A 21,504-nucleotide genomic window follows, 5' to 3' on the forward strand; every position below is an offset into this window, starting at 1 on the left:
TTCTGGTAACTTAAATTCTGTTTCCTTGCTCCTCCTCTGTTTTCTGAATGTTAGAAAATAAGGAGGGGGAGGAATGTTGGGAATATAAAGTTATAGACTGGAATAAAAAACCTTTTTCTGTTCAGTCATGTGAAATAATCTGCATGAAAGTAACCTTTGGTGCCAGAATCATAATTAGTTTGAGTAATAAATTGTCGCCCTAGTGATGAAAGGAATAAAAGTAAAACAGCGCAGTAAGCTGGCATCTGATCATTGTAGGCTAGCTGCAAAATTCTTGGGCCAAGAAAAATTGTATTAAAATAATTCCCTAACCAAAAAGTAGGTCTAAAAATCTTCCCAAACTCTTCCACAATTTCAAAATCTTCCTTAATATATTTTATGCAAAGATCACAAAAGTATATTACAATCAAAATATTTAACATGTTAAAATTAAAAGCTAACATGATGGGGGGAGGTGTTGTGTATTATAATACATGATTTCTGATAATTTGAACTCAATTGAAAGTCAAAGGGACTAGATGAGCTATTATCAAAATTAGAGGCAGTGATATGAAAATGCAGGAAAAGACAGCATAGTTAAGAGGATGAACACGACACACACTCAAACTTCCAAGCATTTACAGCCCAAGCACATAAAAAAGAAAAGGCACTCTTCAAAGCCCAGAGAGCCATTAAAATTTTCTTTTGCTTTGCAACTACTATGCTATGAGGTCTCTCCTCCTTTTATTTTCTCAAATATGATCCGATATTTCAATTTTTTAAAAAAGTCACTCTGCATAGGTTTTCAAAAAAAATCAACCTCAGCTCCTGGGGGAATAATTTCCATAAGTATTTCATGTCTGCATATTTAATGTTTGGGCATACAAAATCTCCTATAGGTATCTTAACTTATCTCAGAGCTGAAAGGCTTTGGAAACCATCTACCCCACACCCCTCATTTTTACAGATGGAGAAATTAAGGCCCAGAAATAGGAAGTAACCTGAGCAAGGTCACAGGGCCAGTAAGAAGCAAAGCTGGGACCAACTTCCAAGAGCCCTCACTCTCAATCTATTGCTCCCTTACTTTTCACAACTGCCTCTTAATCTGAACTTCTAATTGTGTGATATTTAATGAATGTCAGAATGAGTTATCAAGACACGGAAAGGATTATTATATTCATTCATATAAGCATTAGATAAGAAGAATGGAGGAATGAATATGTGGGTGGGTGGGTATTCTATAATATTATTCACAAAACATATCATGTTTCTGTTTTGGAGAATCCAAGCCTAGGTCTTGTCACATGTCACAGCAGTCACCGTGTTCCACTACACACCAGTCTTAGCAGCAAAGAATCCTCTGGTACATCCTGCAGTTTAAAGCATACACAGAAGCAAGGAGACTCACCTCTACTCCAATCCCTCTGGCTCTCAAACCTCTAACCTCCCTGTCCTATACGCACTCTTTACTTGATGTTGGTGCATCACATTTGCATTCTCCTCACTTCCTTTACACCTATCTCCCTCGGTTTCTCCATTTAGACCAGGTGTCCTTTTCTAACTGCATGCCTCAGTCAGCCCTCCCCCACCCCATAGGCCCCTCGACCACCTTCTCATTCCTCTGTCGACAAATCTCAGCGTTTTCAAACCCCATGGCCCCCTCTTGCTTACACAGTGATGTGGCCGGCGCCCCGCACCAATACAGGATCGGGGGCATATCTCCGCAGATGCTCCTCACTCACCACCCGAGGCGGGGGCGGCGTCTCTTCCTCCTCCTCTTCTTCTTCTTCCTCATCCTCCTCTTCTTCCTCGTCCTCCTCATCTTCCTCGTCGTCGTCGGGCCCCGATACCGACGACGACGACGACGGCGACGACGACGACGTTGCCGCTTCTTCTTCCTCCTCCTCCAGTTCCGAGATGGTGTCGAACTCCGCCATGTTGGGCAGCAGGATGCTCATCACGTGACCTCTCGATCGCCGCCACCCTCACGGAGAAGAGTTTGAACCTGCCGAGGTGCTGGAAGAGGAGGGGGAACGAAATGAAGAGAAAGAGGACCCGGGTAGGGACAGGATTTGAAGAGATGCGCCTGCGTGTTGGGGCAGACGGGGGAGGGGGGGGTTGGAGGCGGGGGCACGAGGGAGAGAGGAGCAAAATCAGTCTACGCTTGCGCGGCTCTAAAGGCAGGGGGGCGTTAGAGGTGAACTCCAGGGAATTATCGAGACCCGGTCTGCGGGTTCTGTGTTTAATACTGCTCTTTGGGCTTGAGCTGCTTGGGGCCGGGGGACATATCTTCTGGCTTTATTTCCTATTAATTAGTCGTGGGTATTATTAACCACACACCCCCACGCAGTGCGGGGAATGCATATTCTATAACATGAGGTTAGAACTTTGCCCCAGATATCACAAGGTATATACGAATCCCTTGCGTTTGTTTGTTCAGCATTACAGTTTAAAAGACTTTTGCATCAGAATTTTGCCACCCTGGGTGGCATTTTTATTAACATTTTACTGAAGAGGAAACTTTCTATTACTACTTCTCCTACTGTAATACTTAATAAAAGACTTAGTGTCTGGGACTGTGCTAAGCACTCTTTGTGTATATCCCATTTAATACTTCACAACTGCATGGGATGTGTACCAGAATGATCTCGCTTTACAGATGGGAGACCTAGATGCACGGAAGATAAGTAACGTGCCCAAGGTCATGGAGTTACTAAATGGCAGACCTGGTTTTAAACTTGGGAATCTCTTCTGATTTCAAAAGCCCGGTACTCTTAACCAAAGGGCTACACTGCCTGAAGTTGTTTGGAAAGGTTTTGTAGAGTGGTGCCTTTGGGCTGTTTCTTGAAAGATGTTTGAAGTTTGGAGGTTTTTTTTTTTGTTTGTTTTTTTGTTTTTTTTTTTACAGGGGAGAAGGGCATGGAGGGGGTGGAGGGAGTATTCCAACCCAAGGAATGATTAATTAATATCATCCATCTTCCAGACACTGATCTAGTCTCTTTCATGTACAGTATCTCAGTTAACCCTTAAACAATCCTGTGAGGTAAGCATCATCATATCTATTTTATAGCTGGCAAAACTGAATCTCAGGAAGTTTAAGTAATTTATTAAGGTCTGTGGTAAGATTTTGTCCAAAATTTTCCATTTCAAATATTTTTTCCTATCTTCTTCACACCAACTCAAATGTTGTAGAGATCACATATTTTGAGTTTCCAATCCATGTGTCAAACTAATACTTAGCAGCAGCACAGAAATCCTTGTCATAATTCAGGGATCATTAAGACAGTAAAGTCATGTAGCTGCTAATTAATAAAACAAATCCTGTAATCCAGGTATTTTAATATCAGCTTCACTGCTCTTTATGCTACACTACAGCTCCATCCCAATTCGTTGGTGAGACTGAGGAAACAGATATAACTGCGCTTTATTTTTCTAAAGATTTATTCATTTATTAGAGAGAGAGAGCAGGGGGAGGGGCAGAGGGAAAGAATCTTCAGGCAGACTCCAAGTTAAGTATGGAGCCGGCATGGGGCTCGATCCCATGACCCATGAGATCATGACCTGAGCCGAAACCAAGAGTCAGTCCCTTAACCGACTGAGCCACCCAGGCACCCCATAACTGTACTTTAATTTAATATGAGTATTATGCTAGCAGTACAGCAATATAAACAAAGCATTTAGGATGCATGAGGGAAGAAGAAATTAGTTTTGTAAGTGGTACTGTTCAAACCATTATTATTATCAATAAGTTTGTGTTATTAAGGTGAAAAAATGTTTTGTACTCAATACCTTAATTATTTAGAAACTTTAAAAATAGTGCTATGGTGAGCGCTGTGAATTGTGTTAAGACTGATGAATCACAGATCTGTACCTGTGAAACAAATAATACATTATATGTTAATAAAAAAATATGTTGCAACACTATCAATAAGCAACAAAATTTAGTTTTTATAGTATAGAGAAATTTACTAGTCTAAAAATATTTTACAAGAGCCTTCTGATAAGACAGATACAATATATCTGCTTTTCTTGGATATTAATAAAAACGTGTCATATGTCATTTATGGGAGTGAAATACTTTAGACTTAAGATCAAATCAATATTTCACACCAGTTCTTCCCTTTCAAAAAGCAAAAAAGTCATAGGCAATACTAAAAATCTTCCAAACATGTTATATTATCCATAAAAGTCCACTAAGTCACTGACTAGAGGGAAGTATTTTGCTGATTACTACTTAAATGGTAGTTTCTCCTTTTCACCAGTCAGGATTAGGCTAAGAAGGGATATTTGAAGGAGATAAAGGGAAAGGAGTATAAAGGGCGAACTTTGTGATAAGTGCAAGTGAGATACTGGAACTATGGTAAAAGTGGAGAAATGATGGCTGTGGAGGATGGGTGAGGAGGAGAGGGAGGGGCAAATTATACTGCCAAAATGGAGAGTGGTCTCTGACATTTAGATGTCAAAAAAAGAACAAAGCAATGCTATTGCTTGGAGAAACTCACAAGTATGGTCTGCTTTCTTGCATATACACTGTGCTGAAAATGCATATATAATTCCAAAAGTAATTTTTTTTGCTGATCCATAGGAGAATTTGGAATTGGGCAAACCAAGAAAAACACCTTTTGTCAGTAAACACAAGGAGTGACATGATTTTTATTTTTTTTAAAGATTTTATTTATTTATTTGACAGAGAGAGACAGAGCGAGAGAGGGAACACAAGCATGGGGAGTGGGAGAGGAAGAGGGAGAAGCAGGCCTCCCGCTGAGCAGGGAGCCCGATGTGGGGCTTGATCCCAGGACCCTGGGATCATGACCTGAGCCGAAGAAGGCAGACGCTTAACGACTGAGCCGTGATTTTTAAATGATAGTTTAGCAACCATCAAGAATACTAAGGCTAGGAGTGGGTGCAGAAGAAAGCAGGCCATATAACTTTCTGTCTAATGAGCTAAGCAGGGCATGGGGGTAATTACCCTGTCTGATGGATGGGGACCTGAGGCAAGGGGTTGCAGGTTTAACCATCTGTTCAATCTTAGAACAGCTGAAAAGAAATGTAACTTTTAAAAGAATCCTCCCTCCCTTCCTTCTTTCCTTCCTTCCTTTCCTCTCTCTCTAAGTGTACAATTCAGTGATTTTAGTAAATTTACAGAATTGTGCACCTATCACTACAAACTAATTTTAGAACATTTCTGTCACACCCAAAAGAAATCACTATCTCATTTTCAGTCATTCCCCATTCTGACCCTTAGCCCCAGGCAATAATTAATCTACTTTCTGTCTCTATAGATTTCTTTTCTGGACATTTCAAATAAATTGGATTATACAATACGTGGTCTTTTGTATCTAGTTTCTTTTGCTTAGGATAATATTTTTGAGGTTTATCCATGTTGTATCTTGTATAAGTACTTCATTCCTTTTAATTGAAAAATAGTATGCCATTGTAAAGATATATCACATTTTGTTTATCCATTCACCAATTGATGATATTTGGGTTGCTTCCACATTTTGGATATTATGAAAATAATGCTATGAAAATTCACATACATGTCCTTGTGTGAACATAGGTTTTAATTTCTCAAGGGTGGATACCTATGAGTGGAATTACTGGGTCATATGGTAAGAATGTTGATTTTAAGATAACTGCCAAACTATTTTTCAAGGTGGATCAATCAATTTGCATTCCCACTAGCAAGGTATGAGAGTTCCATTTTCTCCACATTCTCTCCAACATCTGTTATTTTCTTTTTGATTAGAGCTATTCTTGTGGGAATGAAGTGTATCACATTGTAGGTTTATTTTATATTTCTCTAATGACTAATGATGTTGAACATCTTTTCATGTGCTTGTTTTTCATTTATATACCTTCTTTGATGAAATGTCTATTCAAATCTTTTGCCCCATTTATTAAATTAAACTTTTTTTCAAGATAATTAGAGATTCACATATAATTGTAGGAGCTAATACAGACAGGTCCTGTTTACACTTTACTCAGTATTTCCCAGTGATAACATCTTGCGTAACTATAGTTCACTATCACAACCACAAAATTGACATGATACAATCTATCCATCTTACTCAGAGTTCCACAGTCATACATGGATTCATTTGTATGTATGTGTGTGTGTGTGTGTGTGTGTGTGTGAATTTAGTTCTATGCAATTTTACCACAGGCATAGATTCATATGACTACCACCATAGACAAGATAAAGAACGGTTACTTCACCACAAGGATTCATCCTATTATCTTTTTTTTTATAAAGATTTTATTTATTTATTTGAGAGGGAGAGAGAGAGAGCAAGCAAGCGAGAGCACAAGAGCAGGGGGAGGGAGAAGCAGACTCCCCGCTGAGCAGAGACCCAGGACTCTGGGTCTGTGTGTGTCTGTGCCTGTGTCTGTAAAATTCTTAGGGTTTTCTACATATAAATTTATGTAATCTGTGAATGAACAGTTTTATCTGTTTCTTTCTAATCTGGATCTTCTCCCTCCCTCCCTTTTATCTTCTTCTTCTACTTCTCCTTCTCTTCTTTTTGCTTCTCTTTCTCCCTCCCCCCATCTCTGTCTGTTCCTTTTTAAAGGATTTCCAAAATTTAAATTAATTTTCAATTAAAAAATTTCAATTTCAATTTGAATTAAATTTTCTTCTGTTGTAGATTTCTAATTTAATTCCAGTGTGGTTTGAGGACATAAATTGTATGATATAAATCCTTTTAAATTTCCAGAGACTTGTTTTGTTGCTTTACCATATCATTTATTTTGAGAAAGTTTTATGTACATTTGAGAAGAATTTATATTCTGTTGTTATTGGTTGGATTCTAAAAATATCAGTTACGTCTACCTTATAGTTCTGTTTATGTCTTCTATATCCTTTTTGATATTCTGTCTCATTTTGCTGTCCATTACTTAGAATGGATCACTGAAATCTCCAACTATTATTGTTGAATTTTCCATTTTTTATTCATTTTTGTTAATTTTTGCTTCATGTAGTATGGGGCTCCTTTGTTAGGTACAGATATGTTTGCAGTAATTATATTTTCCTGATGAATTAATCCTTAGTCATTATGAAATATCCGTCTTTAGCTCAAGTAATAATGTTGGTTTATATTCTTATATTAATATGGACACTCCAGCTCTCTTATTGTTATTGTTGGCATCATGCTTTTTCTGTTCCTTTATTTTATTAAAAATATTTTATTAAGATATAATTGACATATAACATGGTGTAAGTTTAAGGTGTACAACATATTGACTTGATAAATTTATATCTCAATAAGATTGCCACTGTAGCATTAGGTAATACCTCTATCATGCCACATAACTGTCATTTCTTCTAGTGGTGGGAACAATTAAAATCTAGTCCCTTAGAAATTTCAATGTTTATAATACAGTTTTGTCACTGTACTGTGTGTTAGATCTAATACACAGTCACAGTCTGTGTATTAGATCTCCAGATCTTACTTATTTATCAGTTGCAAGTATGTACCCTTAAGCAATATTTCTCCCATTTCCCCACTCCCAGCCCCTCATAACCATCAATCCACTCTCTGTGTTTTCAAGTTCAGTTTTTTTTTTAAAGATTTCATGTATAAGAGATACCATACAGTATTTGTTTTTCTCTGTCTGACTTATCTCACACAGCATAATGTCTTCAAGGTCCATCTCCGTTGTAGCAAATGGCAGAATTTCCTTTTTTCTCCTGGTTGAATAGTATTCCATTGTGTATACACCACATCTTCTTAATCCACTTGTCCATTGATGGACACATGTTTTCATATCTTTGCTATTTTGAATAATACTACAATAAACTACATATATTTATTCAATAACCTGTTTTCATTTCCTTTTGATGTATACCCAGAAGTGGGATTACTGGATCATATGCTATTTCTATTTTTAATTTTTTTGAGGAATTACCATACTATTCTCTATAGTGGCTGAACAAATTTTATAATCCCACCAACAGTACAAGGGTTCCCTTTTCTCCACTTCCTCACCAATACTTGTTGGTTCTAGCGTTCTTGATGACCATTATTCTGACAGGTGTAAGGTAATACCTCACTGTGGTTTTGATTTGTATTTTCCTGATGATTAGTGATGTTGAGTACTTTTTCATGTACCTGTTGACCTTTTGGATGTCTTATTTGGAGAAAAAATATCTGTGTAGTTTCTCTGCCCATTCTTCAGTTAGAATTTTGTTTTTTATTAAGTTGTATGAGTTCTTGAAAAATTTTGGATGTTTGCATAATTTGATACATAATTTACTTTTTGATAGCTTACTTTTTGATACATAATTGGCAAATACTTTCTTCCATCAGTAGGTTGCCTTTTCATCTTGTTGATTATTTTTTTTCAATGCAGAAACTTTTAAGTTTGATCTAGTCTTACTTGTTTATTTTTCTTTTATTGCCTGTGCTTTTGGTGTCATATAAAAAAAAAAAATGCCAAGACCAATATCATGAGATTCTTCCCTATGTTATCTAGAAGTTTTATGGTTTTAAATTTATGTTTAAGTCTTTAATCCATTCCAAGCCAATTTTTCTGAGTCATGTAATATAGGGGTCCAATTTCACATTTCTGTATGTGGTTATCCAATTTTCCCAGCACCATTTTTTGAAGACACTGTCTTTTCCACATTGGATATTCTTGGCTCCCTTATTAAATATTAGTTTACCATGCATGTGGGGGTTTAATTCTGGTCTCTTTATTCTATTCTATTGATCTATGTGTCTATTTTTATGCCAGTACCATATGTTTTAATTACTGTAGCTTTGTAATATAGTTTGAAATCAGGAAGTGTGATGACTCCAGTTTTGTTCTTTCTCATTATTGCTTTGGCTATTTTGGGTCTTCTATAGTTCCACAAATTTTAGGATTGTTTGTTCTATCTCTGTGAAAAATGCCATTGGGATTTTGATAGAGATTGTTTTGGATTTATAGATGGCTGTGGGTAACATGGATGTTTTAATAATATTAATGCTTCCAATCCATGAACACAGGATGTCCTTCCATTTCTGTGTGTTTTCTTTGATTTCTTTCAGCAAAGTTTTGTAGTTTTCATTGTACAGATTTTTAATTTTCTTGTTTAAATTTATTCCTAAGTATTTTATTGTTTTTGATGCTATTGTGAAAGTACTGCTTTCATTTTGGGGGGGTATATATCCAGAAGAGAAATTGCTGGGTCATATGGTAGTTTTATTTTTAGATTTTTTTTGAGGAATTTCCATAGTATTGTTCATGATTGTTATACCATATATATATATATGTATGTATAAAAGGTATGTATGTATATATAATTTATATATGCAGAATTTATGTGTATATATATATTCTTTTCATTCTTAGTTTGATCACCATAGATTTGTGAGTATATATAAAATATTTAATATAAAATAATAATATATAATTATATATAAATATATATAAAATATATGTATTTATATATTATTATTATATAAATATATAATATATAGATATTATATATAATCACAAATCTATGGTAATCAAAATAATATAGTACTGGCATAAAAACAGACACACAAACTAATGAAACAGAAAGGAGAGCCAAGAAATAAATCCAAGAATATATGCATATATGGTCAACTAATTTTTGACAAAGGCAAAGCTTTCAATTTCACCAAGTATGATGTTATCTATGGGTTTTTCATATATGGCCTTATTATCTTGAGATAATTTCCTTTCATTCTTAGTTTGTTGATAATTTTGTATCATGAAATAATGATAGATTTTTGTCACATGATGTTTCTGCATCAGTTGAGATGATCATGTGTATATTTTCATTCTGTTAATGTAGGATAAAACATTGATTGACTTCTGTATGCTGAACCATGCTTGTATTTGATCATAATTTATGATCATGTTAACATGTTGTTAAATGAGGTTTGCTAGTATTTTGTAGAAGATTTTTGTATCAATATTCATAGGGATTATTGATTTCTAGTTCCTTTCTTTTAATGTTTTTGTCTACCTTTGTTCTCATGATAATGCTACCCTTATAGAATGAGGTAGGAAGTCTTTGCTCTTTCTCAATGTTTTATAAGAGTTTGAGAAGGTTTAATGTTAATTCTTCTTTAAATGTTTGATGTAGTTTACTCAAGGAAGCCATCTGATGCAGGGCTTTTCTTTCTTGAGAGGTTTTTGGGGTTTTTTTGTATTTTTTAAAAATTTTTAATTGTTATGCTAATCACCATACATTACATCATTAGTTTTTGATATAGTGTTCCATGATTCATTGTTTGTGCATAACACCCAGTGCTCCATACAGAACGTGCCCTCTTTAATACCCATCACCAGGCTAACCCATCTCCACCCCCCTCCCCTCTAGAACCCTCAGTTTGTTTTTCAGAGTCTATCGTCTCTCATGGTTCGTTTCCCCCTCCGATTTCCCCCCCTTCATTCTTCCCCTCCTGCTATCTTCTTCTTCTTTTTTTTTTCTTAACATATATTGCATTATTTGTTTCAGAGGTACAGATCTGTGATTCAACAGTCTTGCACAATTCACAGCACTCACCATAGCACATACCCTCCCCAATGTCTATCACCCAGCCACCCCATCCCTCCCACCCCACCCCCCACTACAGCAACCCTCAGTGTGTTTCCTGAGATTAAGAATTCCTCATATCAGTGAGGTCATATGATACATGTCCAAGTCAGGAAACAACAGATGTTGGCAGGGATGCAGAGAAAGGGGAACCCTCCTACACTGTTGGTGGGAATGCAAGCTGGTGCAACCACTCTGGAAAACAGTATGGAGGTTCCTTAAAAAGTTGAAGATAGAGCTACCATATGATCCAGCAATTGCACTACTGGGTATTTACCACAAAGATACAAATGTAGGGATCCGAAGGGGTACGTGCACCCCGATGTTTATAGCAGCAATGTCCACAATAGCCAAACTGTGGAAAGAGCCAAGATGTCCATCAACAGATGAATGGATAAAGAAGAAGTGGTACATATATACAATGGAATATTATGCAGCCATCAAAAGGAATGAGATCTTGCCATTTGCAACGATGTGGATGGAACTGGAGGGTGTTATCTTGAGAGGTTTTTGATTACTGATTCCATCTCCATACTAGTTATAGGTCTATTCAGATTTTCTATTTCTTCATGAATCAGCGTTGGTGGATAGTGTGTTTCTAAAAATTTGTCCATTTCATCTAGGTTATCCAGTTTCTTGGTGGACAACTTTTCATAGTACTCTTCTAGAATCTTTCTATTTCTGAAAAATCAGTAGTAAGGTTCCACTTCATTGCTGATTTAACAATTTTAATTTTTTTCTCTTCTTACTTAGTCAACATAGGTAAAGGTTTGTCAAATTTGTTGATCTTCTCAAAGAACCAATTTTTGATTTTGTTGATTTACTTGTTTTTTTTTCCTATCATGTATTTCCCTTGTCTCTAATTCACTTTTTATCATTTTCTTTATTCTGCTAGATTTGGGTTATTTTTCTTTTTTTCCTAGTTACTTAACATGTAAATTTGAGTTGTTGATTTAAGATCTTTCTTCTTTTTTAATATAAGCACTTACATCTATTAATTTCCATCTTAGCACTGCTTTCACTGCATCCTCTAAGTTTGTTTTATGTGTTTTGTTTTGATACTCTCAAAATATTTTTGATATTTTCCTTGTGCTTTCTTTTTTGAGTGTTGTTTAATTTCCATATATTAGAGAATTTTCTGGGTTTTTTTTTTTACTATTGATTTCTAGTATCATCCCTTTGTGACCAGAATAATACTTTGCATGATTTCAGTCTTCTTAAATGTGTTAATATTGTTTTGTAGACTTACAAGTCATCTATCCTGGAGATGTTCCATGTGCACATGAGAAGAATGTGTGTTCTGCTGTTGTTTCATGGACTGTTATGTATATGCCAGGTCTAGTAGATGTATTGTGCAGTTCAAGACTTCTGTCTTCTTACTTATACAATGTCTGAGTATTCTATGCATTCTGAATGTGGGGTATTAAAATCTCCAACTATTATTGAAGGGCTATGTATTTCTTCTTTCAATTCTGTCAATGTTTGCCTCATATATTTTGAGCCCTGATATTTGGTGTTTATGTTTTTAATTGTTATATCTCCTTGACAAATTGAATACTGGCAATATATTATGTCCTTTTTGTCTCTTGCAACAGTGTTTGACTTATTTTCTGTTATTATTATAGCCACCTCCACTCTCTTTGGGTTACAATTTATATGGTATATATGTTTTTAAAATTTTTATTCAAGTATAATTAACACACAGTGTTATATTAATTTTAGGTATGCATATGATTCCATAATTCTATACATATCTCGGTGCTCAGTAAGATAAGTGTACTCTTAATCCTCTTTATTTTACCCATGCTTCCCAATTTTTAAAATCTATTATTGAAGTATAATTAACATACAGTGTTATATGAGTTTCCAGTGTATAATGTATTGATCTGACAATTCTATACATTACTCACCAAGATAAGTGTAGTTACCATTTGTCATCATACAACGTTATTACAATATTACTGATTATATTCCCTATGCTGTCCTTTCCAATTCCATGACTTATTTTATAACTGGAAATTTGTACCTCCTAATCCCCTTCATCTGTTTTGCCCATCACCCCACCCACTACCCTTCTGGCAACCACAAATTTGTTCTCTGTATTTAAGACTCTGTTTGTTCATTTATTTTGTTTTTTAGATTCCTTCCACCTGTAAGTGAAATCATATGGTATTTGTCTTTCTCTATCTTATTTCACTTAACATAATACACTCTAGGTCCATCCATGTTATTGCAAATGGCAAGATTTCATTCTTTTTTATAACTTAGTATTATTCCATTATTTGGTGTGTGTGTGTGTGTGTGTGTGTGTGTGTGTATGTGTGTGCCAAATCTTTTTTATCCATTCATCTATCAGTGGACACTTGGGTTTTTTCCATATCTTGATTATCATAAATAATGCTGCAATGAACATAGGGGTGACTATATCTCTTCAGATTTTCTTTGGAAAAATACCCAGGAGTGGAATTGCTTGATCATATGGTATTTCTATTTTTTAATTTTTTGAGGAACCTCTTTGCGGCTTTCCACAGTGGTTGCATGAATTCGCATTCCCACCAACAGTGCATAAATGTTCCCTTTTCTCCATATCCTCACCAACTTGTCATTTTAATAATAGCCATCCTAAAAGGTGTGAGGTGATATGTCATTGTGGTTTTGATTTGCATTTCCCTAATGATAAGTGATGTTGACCATCTTTTAATGTGTCTGTTGGCCATCTGTATGTCTTTTTTTTTTTTTTTTTAAATGTCTATTCAGGTCCTCTGCACATTTTTAAATCAAATTGGTTGTTTTGTGGGGTTTTTTTGGTGTTGAGTTGTATAAATTCTGTATATATTTGGATATTAACCCCTTATAGGATATATCATTTGCAAGTATCTTCTCCCTTTCAGTAGGTTGCCTTTTTTTTTCTTTTTTGTGGATGGTTTTCCTTGTTGTGTGAAGGTTTTTTGTTTTGGTGTAGTCCCAATAGTTTAATTTTACTTTCATTTCCCTTGCCTGTGGAGACATATCCATAAATATGTTGCTAAGGCCGATGTCCAAGAGATTACAGCCTATATTTTCTTTTGGGAGTTTTATGGTTTCAGGTCTCACACTTAGGTCTTTAATCCATTTTGAGTTGATTTTTGTATATGGTATAAGAAAGTGTTCCAGTTTCATTCTTTTGTATGTAGCTATCCAGTTTTCACAATACCATTTATTAGACTGTTTTTTTCCCATTGTATATTCTTGCCTCCTTTGTCATATATTAATTGACCATATGGGTGTTTACTTCTGGGCTCTCTATCCTGTTCCTTTGATCTATATGTTCATTTTTGTGCTAGTACCATTCTGTTTTGATTACTATAACTTTGTATTATATCTTGAAATCTGGGATTGTGATATATCCAGTTTTGTTCTTTCTCAAGATTTCTTTGGCTATTTGAGGTCTTTTGCAGTTACAGGCAAATTTTAGGAATAGTTGTTCTAGTTCTGTGAAAAAAAAGTGCTATTGGTATTTTGGTAGGGGTTCCACTGAAACTGTAGATTGATTTGGGTAATATGAACACTTTACCCATTTTTATTTGGGTTATTTATTTTATTTTATGTTATTTTTGGCTATGGAATAGTTTAAGTTTCTTATATATTTTAGATATTAACCCCTTATCAGATGTATGATTTGCAAATATTTCTCCCATTCCAAATGTTATCTCTATTTTGTTAATTATTTCCAGGTTGTGCAGAGGCTTTTAGTTTGATGCAACCCTGCTCGTCTATTTTTTTTTTTTTTGACTGTGCTTCTAGAGCCAAATCCGAAAAATCATTGCCCAGATCAATGTCAAGTTTTTTTCCTGTTTTCTTCTAGGAGTTTTATAGTTTTGGATCTTACATTTAAGCCTTAATCCATTTTCAGTAGATTTTTGTGTATGACATGAGAAAAAGGTCTAATTTTGTTCTTTTTCATGTGGTTATCCAGCTTCACAACACCATTTACTGAACAGAATATGCTGTTTCCATGTTCTTGGCAACTGTGTTGAAGATCAGATGACCATAAATCCATGAATTCATTTTTGGGCTCTCTTTTCTGTTTTATTGCTCTATATGTCTGGGATTTTTTTTTTTTTTTTGCCAGTACCATACTGTTTTGATTACTACAGCTATCTAGTATATTTTGAAATCAGCAGTGTAATGGCTGAAACTTTGTTCCTCTTGTTCAAGATTGCTGTGGCTATTCAGGGTCTATTGTGGTTCCATATAAATTTTAGGATTTTTTTTATTTTTATGAAAAATGTCATTGAGATTTTGATAGGAATTGCATTGAATCTGTATTATCACTTTGTGTATTGTGGATATATGAATAAACTTAATTTTTCCAAACCAGGAACACAGGATATATTTCCATTTACTTGTGTCTTCAGTTTCTTTCACCAGCGTTTTATACTTTTCAGTATGCTGATTTTTCACCTCCTTGGCTACATTTATTCCTAAATATTTTGTTGTTTCAGATGCTATAGTAAATGGGATTATTTCTTTCACTTCTTTTCCAGATAGTTTGTTGTCAGTGTATATAGAAAAATAGCTGATTTTTGTATATTGATTTTGTATCCTGCAACTTTACTGAAATTATTTATTAATATTAAATTATTAAATTTTTTCTCCATTTTTAATTTTAATTCTAGTATATTTAAGATACAGTGTTATATTGGTTTCAGGTGTACAATGTAGTGATTCAGCAATTCCATACATCACTGTGTGTTCATCACAACTGTAGTCCTTAATCCCCATCACCTATTTAAGCCATCTACCCACACATCTTTCCTTTGGTAACCATCAGTTTGTTCTCTATAGTTAAAAGTCTGTTTCTTGGTTTGTCTTCTCTTTCTCTTTTTTTCTTTTGCTCATTTGTTTTGCTTTTTAAATTCCACATTGAGTGAGGTCATATGTTATTTGTCTTTCTCTGACTGACTTATTTTGCTTAGCATTATACTCTCTAGCTCCATACATGTTATTGCAAATGGCAAGATTTCATTCATTTTTATGGCTGAATAATATTCTATTGTATACATATACCACATCTTCTTTACCCATTCATCAATTGATGGACACTTGGGATGCTTCCATAATTTGGCTATTGTAAATAATGCTGCTATACAGATAGGGGTGCATGTATCTCTTTGAGTTAGCTTTTTGTATTTTGGGGGGTAAATACCTAGTAGTGTGATTGCTAGATGCTAGAGTAGTTCTGTTTTTAACTTTTTGTGAAACCTCCATACTGTTTTCCAGAGTGGCTGCACCAATTTGCATTCCCACCACCAGTGCAAGAGGGTTCCTTTTTTTCTACATCCTTGCCAACACTTGTTGTTTCTTGTGTTTTTGATTTTTGCCATTCTGACAGATGTGAGGTACTATCTCATTGTGGTTTTTATTTGCATTTCCCTGATAATGAGTGATATTGAGCATCTTTTCATGTGTCTATTGGCCATCTGTATGTCTCCTTTGGAGAAATGTCTGTTCATGTTTTCTGCCCATTTCTTAGTTGGATTATTTGGTTTTGGGGTGTTTAGTTATATCAGTTCTTTATATATTTTGGATACTAACCATTTATTGGATGTGTCATTTGCAGATATCTTCTCCCATTCAGTAGGTTGCCATTTAGTTTTGCTAATTGTCTCCTTTGCTGTGTTGAAGCCTTTTATTTTGATGTAGTCCCAATAGTTTATTTTTGCTTTTATTTCCCTTGGATCAGGAGACATATCTAGAAAGGTGTTGCTATGACCAATGTCTGAGAAATTTCTGCTTGTGCTCTATTCTAGGATTTTTATGGTTTGAGGCCTCATGTTTACGTTTTAATTCATTTTGAGTTTATTTTTGTGTATGGTGAAAGAAAGTGTTCCAGTTTCTTTTTTTTTTCAAAGATTTTATTTTATTTATTTGAAACAGAGAGAGAGAGAAAGAGAGCACAAGAGGGGGTAGGGTAAAAGGGAGAAACAGACTCCCTGCTGAGCAGGGAGCCCGATGTGGGACTCGATCCCAGGACTCTGGGATCATGACCTGAGCTGAAGGCAGTCGCTTAACCAACTGAGCCACCCAGGTGCCCGAAAGTGTTCCAGTTTCATTCTTTTGCATGTTGCTGTCCAGTTTTGCCAAAACCATTTGTTGAAAGGAATGTCTTTTTCCCATTAGATATTCTTTCCTGCTTTGTTGAAGATTAGTTGACCATATAGTTGTAGGTTCATTTCTGGATTTTCTATTCTGTTCTGTTGATCTCTGTGTCTATTTTTATGCCAGTACCATCCTGTCTTGATCATTATAGCTTTGTAATATAACCTGAAGTCTGGAATTGTGATACCTCCAGTTTTTGTTTTCTTTTTCAAGATTTTTTGGGTATTCAGGGTCTTTTCTGGCTCTATACATATTTTAGGATAGTTCTAGCTCTGTAAAAAATGCTGGTGGTATGTTGATAGGAATTGCAGTAAATCAGTAGATTGCTTTGGGTAGTGTAGATGTCTTAATATTTGTTCTTCTGACCCATGATCATGGAATATCTTTCTATTTCTCTACATCATCTTGAATTTCTTTCATCAATGTTTTATGATTTTCAGACAACAGGTCTTTCACCTCTTTGGTTAAGCTTATTACTAGGTATTTTATTGTTTTGGTGTAATTTTAAATGGGATTGTTTTATTAATTTCACTTCCTGCTGCTTCATTAATATTGTATAGGAATGCAACAGATTTCTGTACATTGATTTTGTATGCTGCAACTTTACTGAATTCATTTATCAGTTTTAGTAGTATTTTGGTGGAATCTTTAGAGTTTTCTATATAGAATATGATATCATCTTCAAATAGTGAGAGTTTTACTTCTTCCTTACCAATTTGGATGCCTTTTGTTTCTTTTTGTTGTCTAATAGCTGTGTTGAGGACTTCCAGTACTAGGTTGAATATCGGTGGTGAGAATGGACATCCTTTTCTGGTTCCTGACCTTAAGGGGAAAGCTCTTAGTTTTTCCCCATTGAGTATGATATTGGCTGTGGGTTTTCCGTATAAGGTCCTTAATATGTTGAGGTATGTTCCCTCTAGATGTTCTTTGTTGAAGGATTTTATCATGAATGGCTGTTGTACTTTGTCAAATGCTTTTCTGCAGCCATTGAAAGGATCATATGGTTTTTATTTTTCATTATTGATGTTCTGTATCATGTTGATTGTTTTGTAAATGTTGAACCACCTTTACATCTCTGGGAGAAAGTCCATTTGATCATGGTGTATTTTTTAAAATGTATTTTTGGATTCAGTTTGCTAGTAATTTTTTGAGGATTTTTGCATCTATGTTCATCAGAGATACTAGACTGTAGTCTCCCCCCGTTCCTTTATGGTGTCTTTATTTGGTTTTGGTACCAGGGTGATACTAACCTCATAGAATGAATTTGGAAGGTTTCCTTCCTCTTTAATTTTTTTGAATAGTTTGGGAAGAATAGGTATTAACTCTTCTTTAAATGTTTGGTAGAATTTGCCTGTGAAGTCATCTGGTCCTGGACTTTTGTTTGTTGGGAGATTTTTGATTACTAATTCAATTTCACTGCTGGTAAATGGTCTCCTCATATTTTCTATATATTCCCACTTCAGCTTTGGTAGGTTATATGTTTGTAGGAATTTATCCATTTATTCTAGGTTGTCTAATTTGTTGGCATGTAATTTTTCATAATATCCTCTTACAATTGTTTGTATTTATATGGTGTTAGTTGTTGTTTCTTGTCTTTCATTTGTGATATTGTTTATTTGTGTCCTTTCTCATTTTTTTTACAATGAATTGTCTAGAGGTTTATCAATTTTGTTGATATTTTCAAAGAACCAGTTCTTGGTTTCATTGATCTAATGTATTTTTTTTTTTTTTTTTTTAGTTTCTGGATCATTTATTTCTGCTCTAATCTTTATTATTTCCTTCCTTCTACTGGTTTTGTGTAATATTTGTTCTGTTTTTAGCTCCCTTAGGTGTAAGGTTAGGTTGTTTATTTGAGATTTTTCTTGCTCTTGAGTTAGGCCTGTATTGCTATGCACTTCCCTCTTAGAACCACTAGAATGTTCCATGTGCACTTAAAAAGAATGTGTATTCTGCTATTTTAGGATGGAATGATCTGAATATATCTGTTAAACCCATCTGGTCCAGTGTGTCATTCAAAGACATGGTTTCCTGGTTGATTTTCTGCTTAGATGATCTTTTCATTGATGTAAGTGGATGTTAATGGCCCCTTCTATTATTGTGTTATCAATGAGTTCTTTCATGTTTGTAATTAATTGTTGTATATTTGGTTGTCCATGTTGGATGCATAAATGTTTACAGTTGTTAGATCTTCTCTTTTGATTGTCCCCTTTATTATGGTATAGTGCTCTTCTTTGTCTCTTATTACAGTCTTTGTTTTAAAGTCCAGCTTGTCCAATATAAGTATTGCTATTCTGGCTTTACTTTGATATTCATTTGCATGATAAATGTTTCTCTTTCCCCTCACTTTCAACCTGTAGGTGTCTTTAAGTCTAAAATGATTCTTGTATAGGCTGCATATAGATGGTTGGGCTTTTTTTTATCCATTCTGGCACCCTATATCTTTTGATTTGAGCATTTAGTCCATTTACATTCAATGTAATTATTGATAGATATGTATGTAGTGCCATTTTATTACTTGTTTTACCATGTTTCTCGAGATTTCTCTGATCCTTTCTTATCTTTGTCATTTTTGGTCTCTCCTTTGTACTCAGAGTCACTTTTAATGTTTCATGCAGGGCTGGTTAGTGGCCACTAACTCCTTTAGTTTTTGTTTGCCTGGGAAACTTTTTATCTCCTTCTATTCTGAACGATAACCTTACTGGAGAGAGTATTCTTTTTTTTTTTGGAGAGAGTATTCTTGACTGCTGATTCTTCCGATTCAGCATTTTGAATATATCATGTCACTTACTTCTGGCTTGCCAAGTTTCTGTTGAGAAATCCCAGCTAACTTTATGGGTCTTCCCTTATATGTTAAGGAATTACTATGTCTTGTTGCTTGTGCGATTTTTTCTTTATCATTATATTTTGCAAATTTAATTACAATATGTCTTGGTGTTAGCCTGATTTTGTTGATTTGGTTGGGCATTGTCTGTGCCTCATGGATCTGGATGTCTTTTTCTCTCCCTAGATTAGGGAAGTTTTCAGCTATTATTTCTTCAAATAAATTTTCTGCCTCCTTTTCTCTCTCTTTTTCTTCTGTGACTCCTATAATACAAATGTTATTACATTTGATTGAGTCACTGCGTTCCCTAAGTCTATTTTTGTGTTGCATAATTCTTTCTCTCTTTTGGTGAGCTTCATTATATTCCATCATTTTGTCTTCTATGTCACTAATTTACTCCTCTGCTTCTTCCAGCATGCTGTGCATTATACCAAGACTTTCCCAATCTTGTTTATTGCATTCTTCTTCTCTGATTAATTCTTTTATCTCTCTGGTAAGTGTCTCACTGATGTCTTCTTTTCTCAAGCCCAGTGAATATTATGATTTTTGCTTTAAAGTCTCCATCAGGCATGTTACTTACATCTGTTTTGCTTAGATCTCTATCTGTGGCCTTTTCTTATTGTTTTATTTGGGGGAAATTCCTCCATCTTGGCATTTTGTCTAAGTCTCTGCCTTCTTCTGTGTGTTAAAAAAGTGAGTTATGTCTCCTGATCCTGAAAGTAATGGCCTTATAAAGAAGAGGTCAGGAAATGCCCACAGCTTGGCACTTCAGTGATTGTCTCTAGTGTGTGTTGCATGCATTCTGTTGTTGTGTTTTTGCTTTTCTATCCTTCAGGTCTGCAGAGACTCTCCTTGTTTGCTGTGGGTAATGTTTGGTCCCTGTCCTGAATGTGGCTAGTTTTAACTAGGTGTGTTCTGGTCTGTTTGTTAAATGAGACCTCATACTATTTCCACCAGAACTGAGGCCCTGTAGAACTCTCTGACTGGGAGATGGGGTTTGAGTAGGGGATTGTACTGGTATTCTGGGGGAGGGGCCAACTGCACTGAGGAAAGTTTGGCTGAAAAGGGCAGTCCCAGGAGAGCATGGGGAGGGGTGTGGCTTGGTGTAAGCAAGTTAGGTAGTCAGTGAGAGTGCTGTGCTGCTTCCCACACGTGGCTCTGTGTTTATATTGAGTGGTGGGGGAAAGAAATGGTGCCAGCCAGCTCCTTTGTTCCTGAAGATGCATCTCCATGAATGCTGCCTCTCAAGGATGCAATCCAAGAGCATGGAATAATCTCCTTGCTGTGTGCCCCAGGTGTTCTTCAGATCACTGTTTCCATGCTGTCTGTCTCTGGGTTTTTTGCCTGCCTTCTTTCCAAGAGCAGTGCAGTGCCCTCCTAGTTCTACCCCTGCCAAGTCTGTTGACTCCAGGCTTTAAGTCTCACTGGTTGTACAAACTAATGTTTCCCCTGTCATTTTCCAAGCCAGTGGGTTTGGGGAAACATTCTCCTTGTTCATTCCCCTGTGTGCTCCTCTCTCTCTCTTGCTCCTCTCAGCAACCATGGCTCCCTCCCCTCCACCACACCTGTGATTCATTTCTCCCCTAAACCATGTGTCTGCACTTCTTACCTTCTTTGATGTGGCCTCTTCTCTGCCTTTAGTTGTGGAGTTTGTTATGTTAGTCTTCAGGTTGATTTCTGGGGTATTTAGGATGATTTGATAGTTATCTAGTTGTGTTCGTGGGAGGAGATGAGCGTAGGGTCCTCCTATTCTACTGCTGTCTTCCTCTCTTCCCATTCATTTTTTATTCCTTTTTCTTTTTGTTCCTTTGACTGAATAGTTTCAAATTATCTGTCTTTGAGCTCATTAATTCTTTCTTTTGCTTGGTCTAGTCTGCAGTTAAAGCTCTCTTTTAATTCTTTAGTCATTGTATTATTCAGCTATAAAATTTTTGTTTTTAAAAATGTTTTCTATGTCCTTGTTGAAGTTCTCATTTTGTTCTTGTATTGTTTTCCTGATTTCATTAAAATA

General features: G+C 35.4%; 1 protein-coding gene across 3 annotated transcripts in view; it reads right to left on the minus strand.

Annotated features, from left to right (window-relative positions):
• CHIC1 (cysteine rich hydrophobic domain 1) overlaps positions 1-1,937 on the minus strand; it is a 63,405-nt gene extending 61,468 nt beyond the window's left edge. For 2 of the 3 annotated variants that reach the window (XM_021685879.1, XM_021685935.1), the window contains exon 1: positions 1,651-1,937. In XM_021685879.1, coding sequence (XP_021541554.1) covers positions 1,651-1,937 — 287 coding nt within the window. The remainder of the gene's footprint in view (positions 1-1,650) is intronic. The other variant, XM_021685994.1, reaches the window with a different exon arrangement.
• Positions 1,938-21,504: the final 19,567 nt, after the last annotated feature.

The sequence above is a fragment of the Neomonachus schauinslandi genome, chromosome X (genome assembly GCF_002201575.2).
Source record: "Neomonachus schauinslandi chromosome X, ASM220157v2, whole genome shotgun sequence".
Taxonomy (NCBI): Eukaryota; Metazoa; Chordata; class Mammalia; order Carnivora; family Phocidae; genus Neomonachus; species Neomonachus schauinslandi.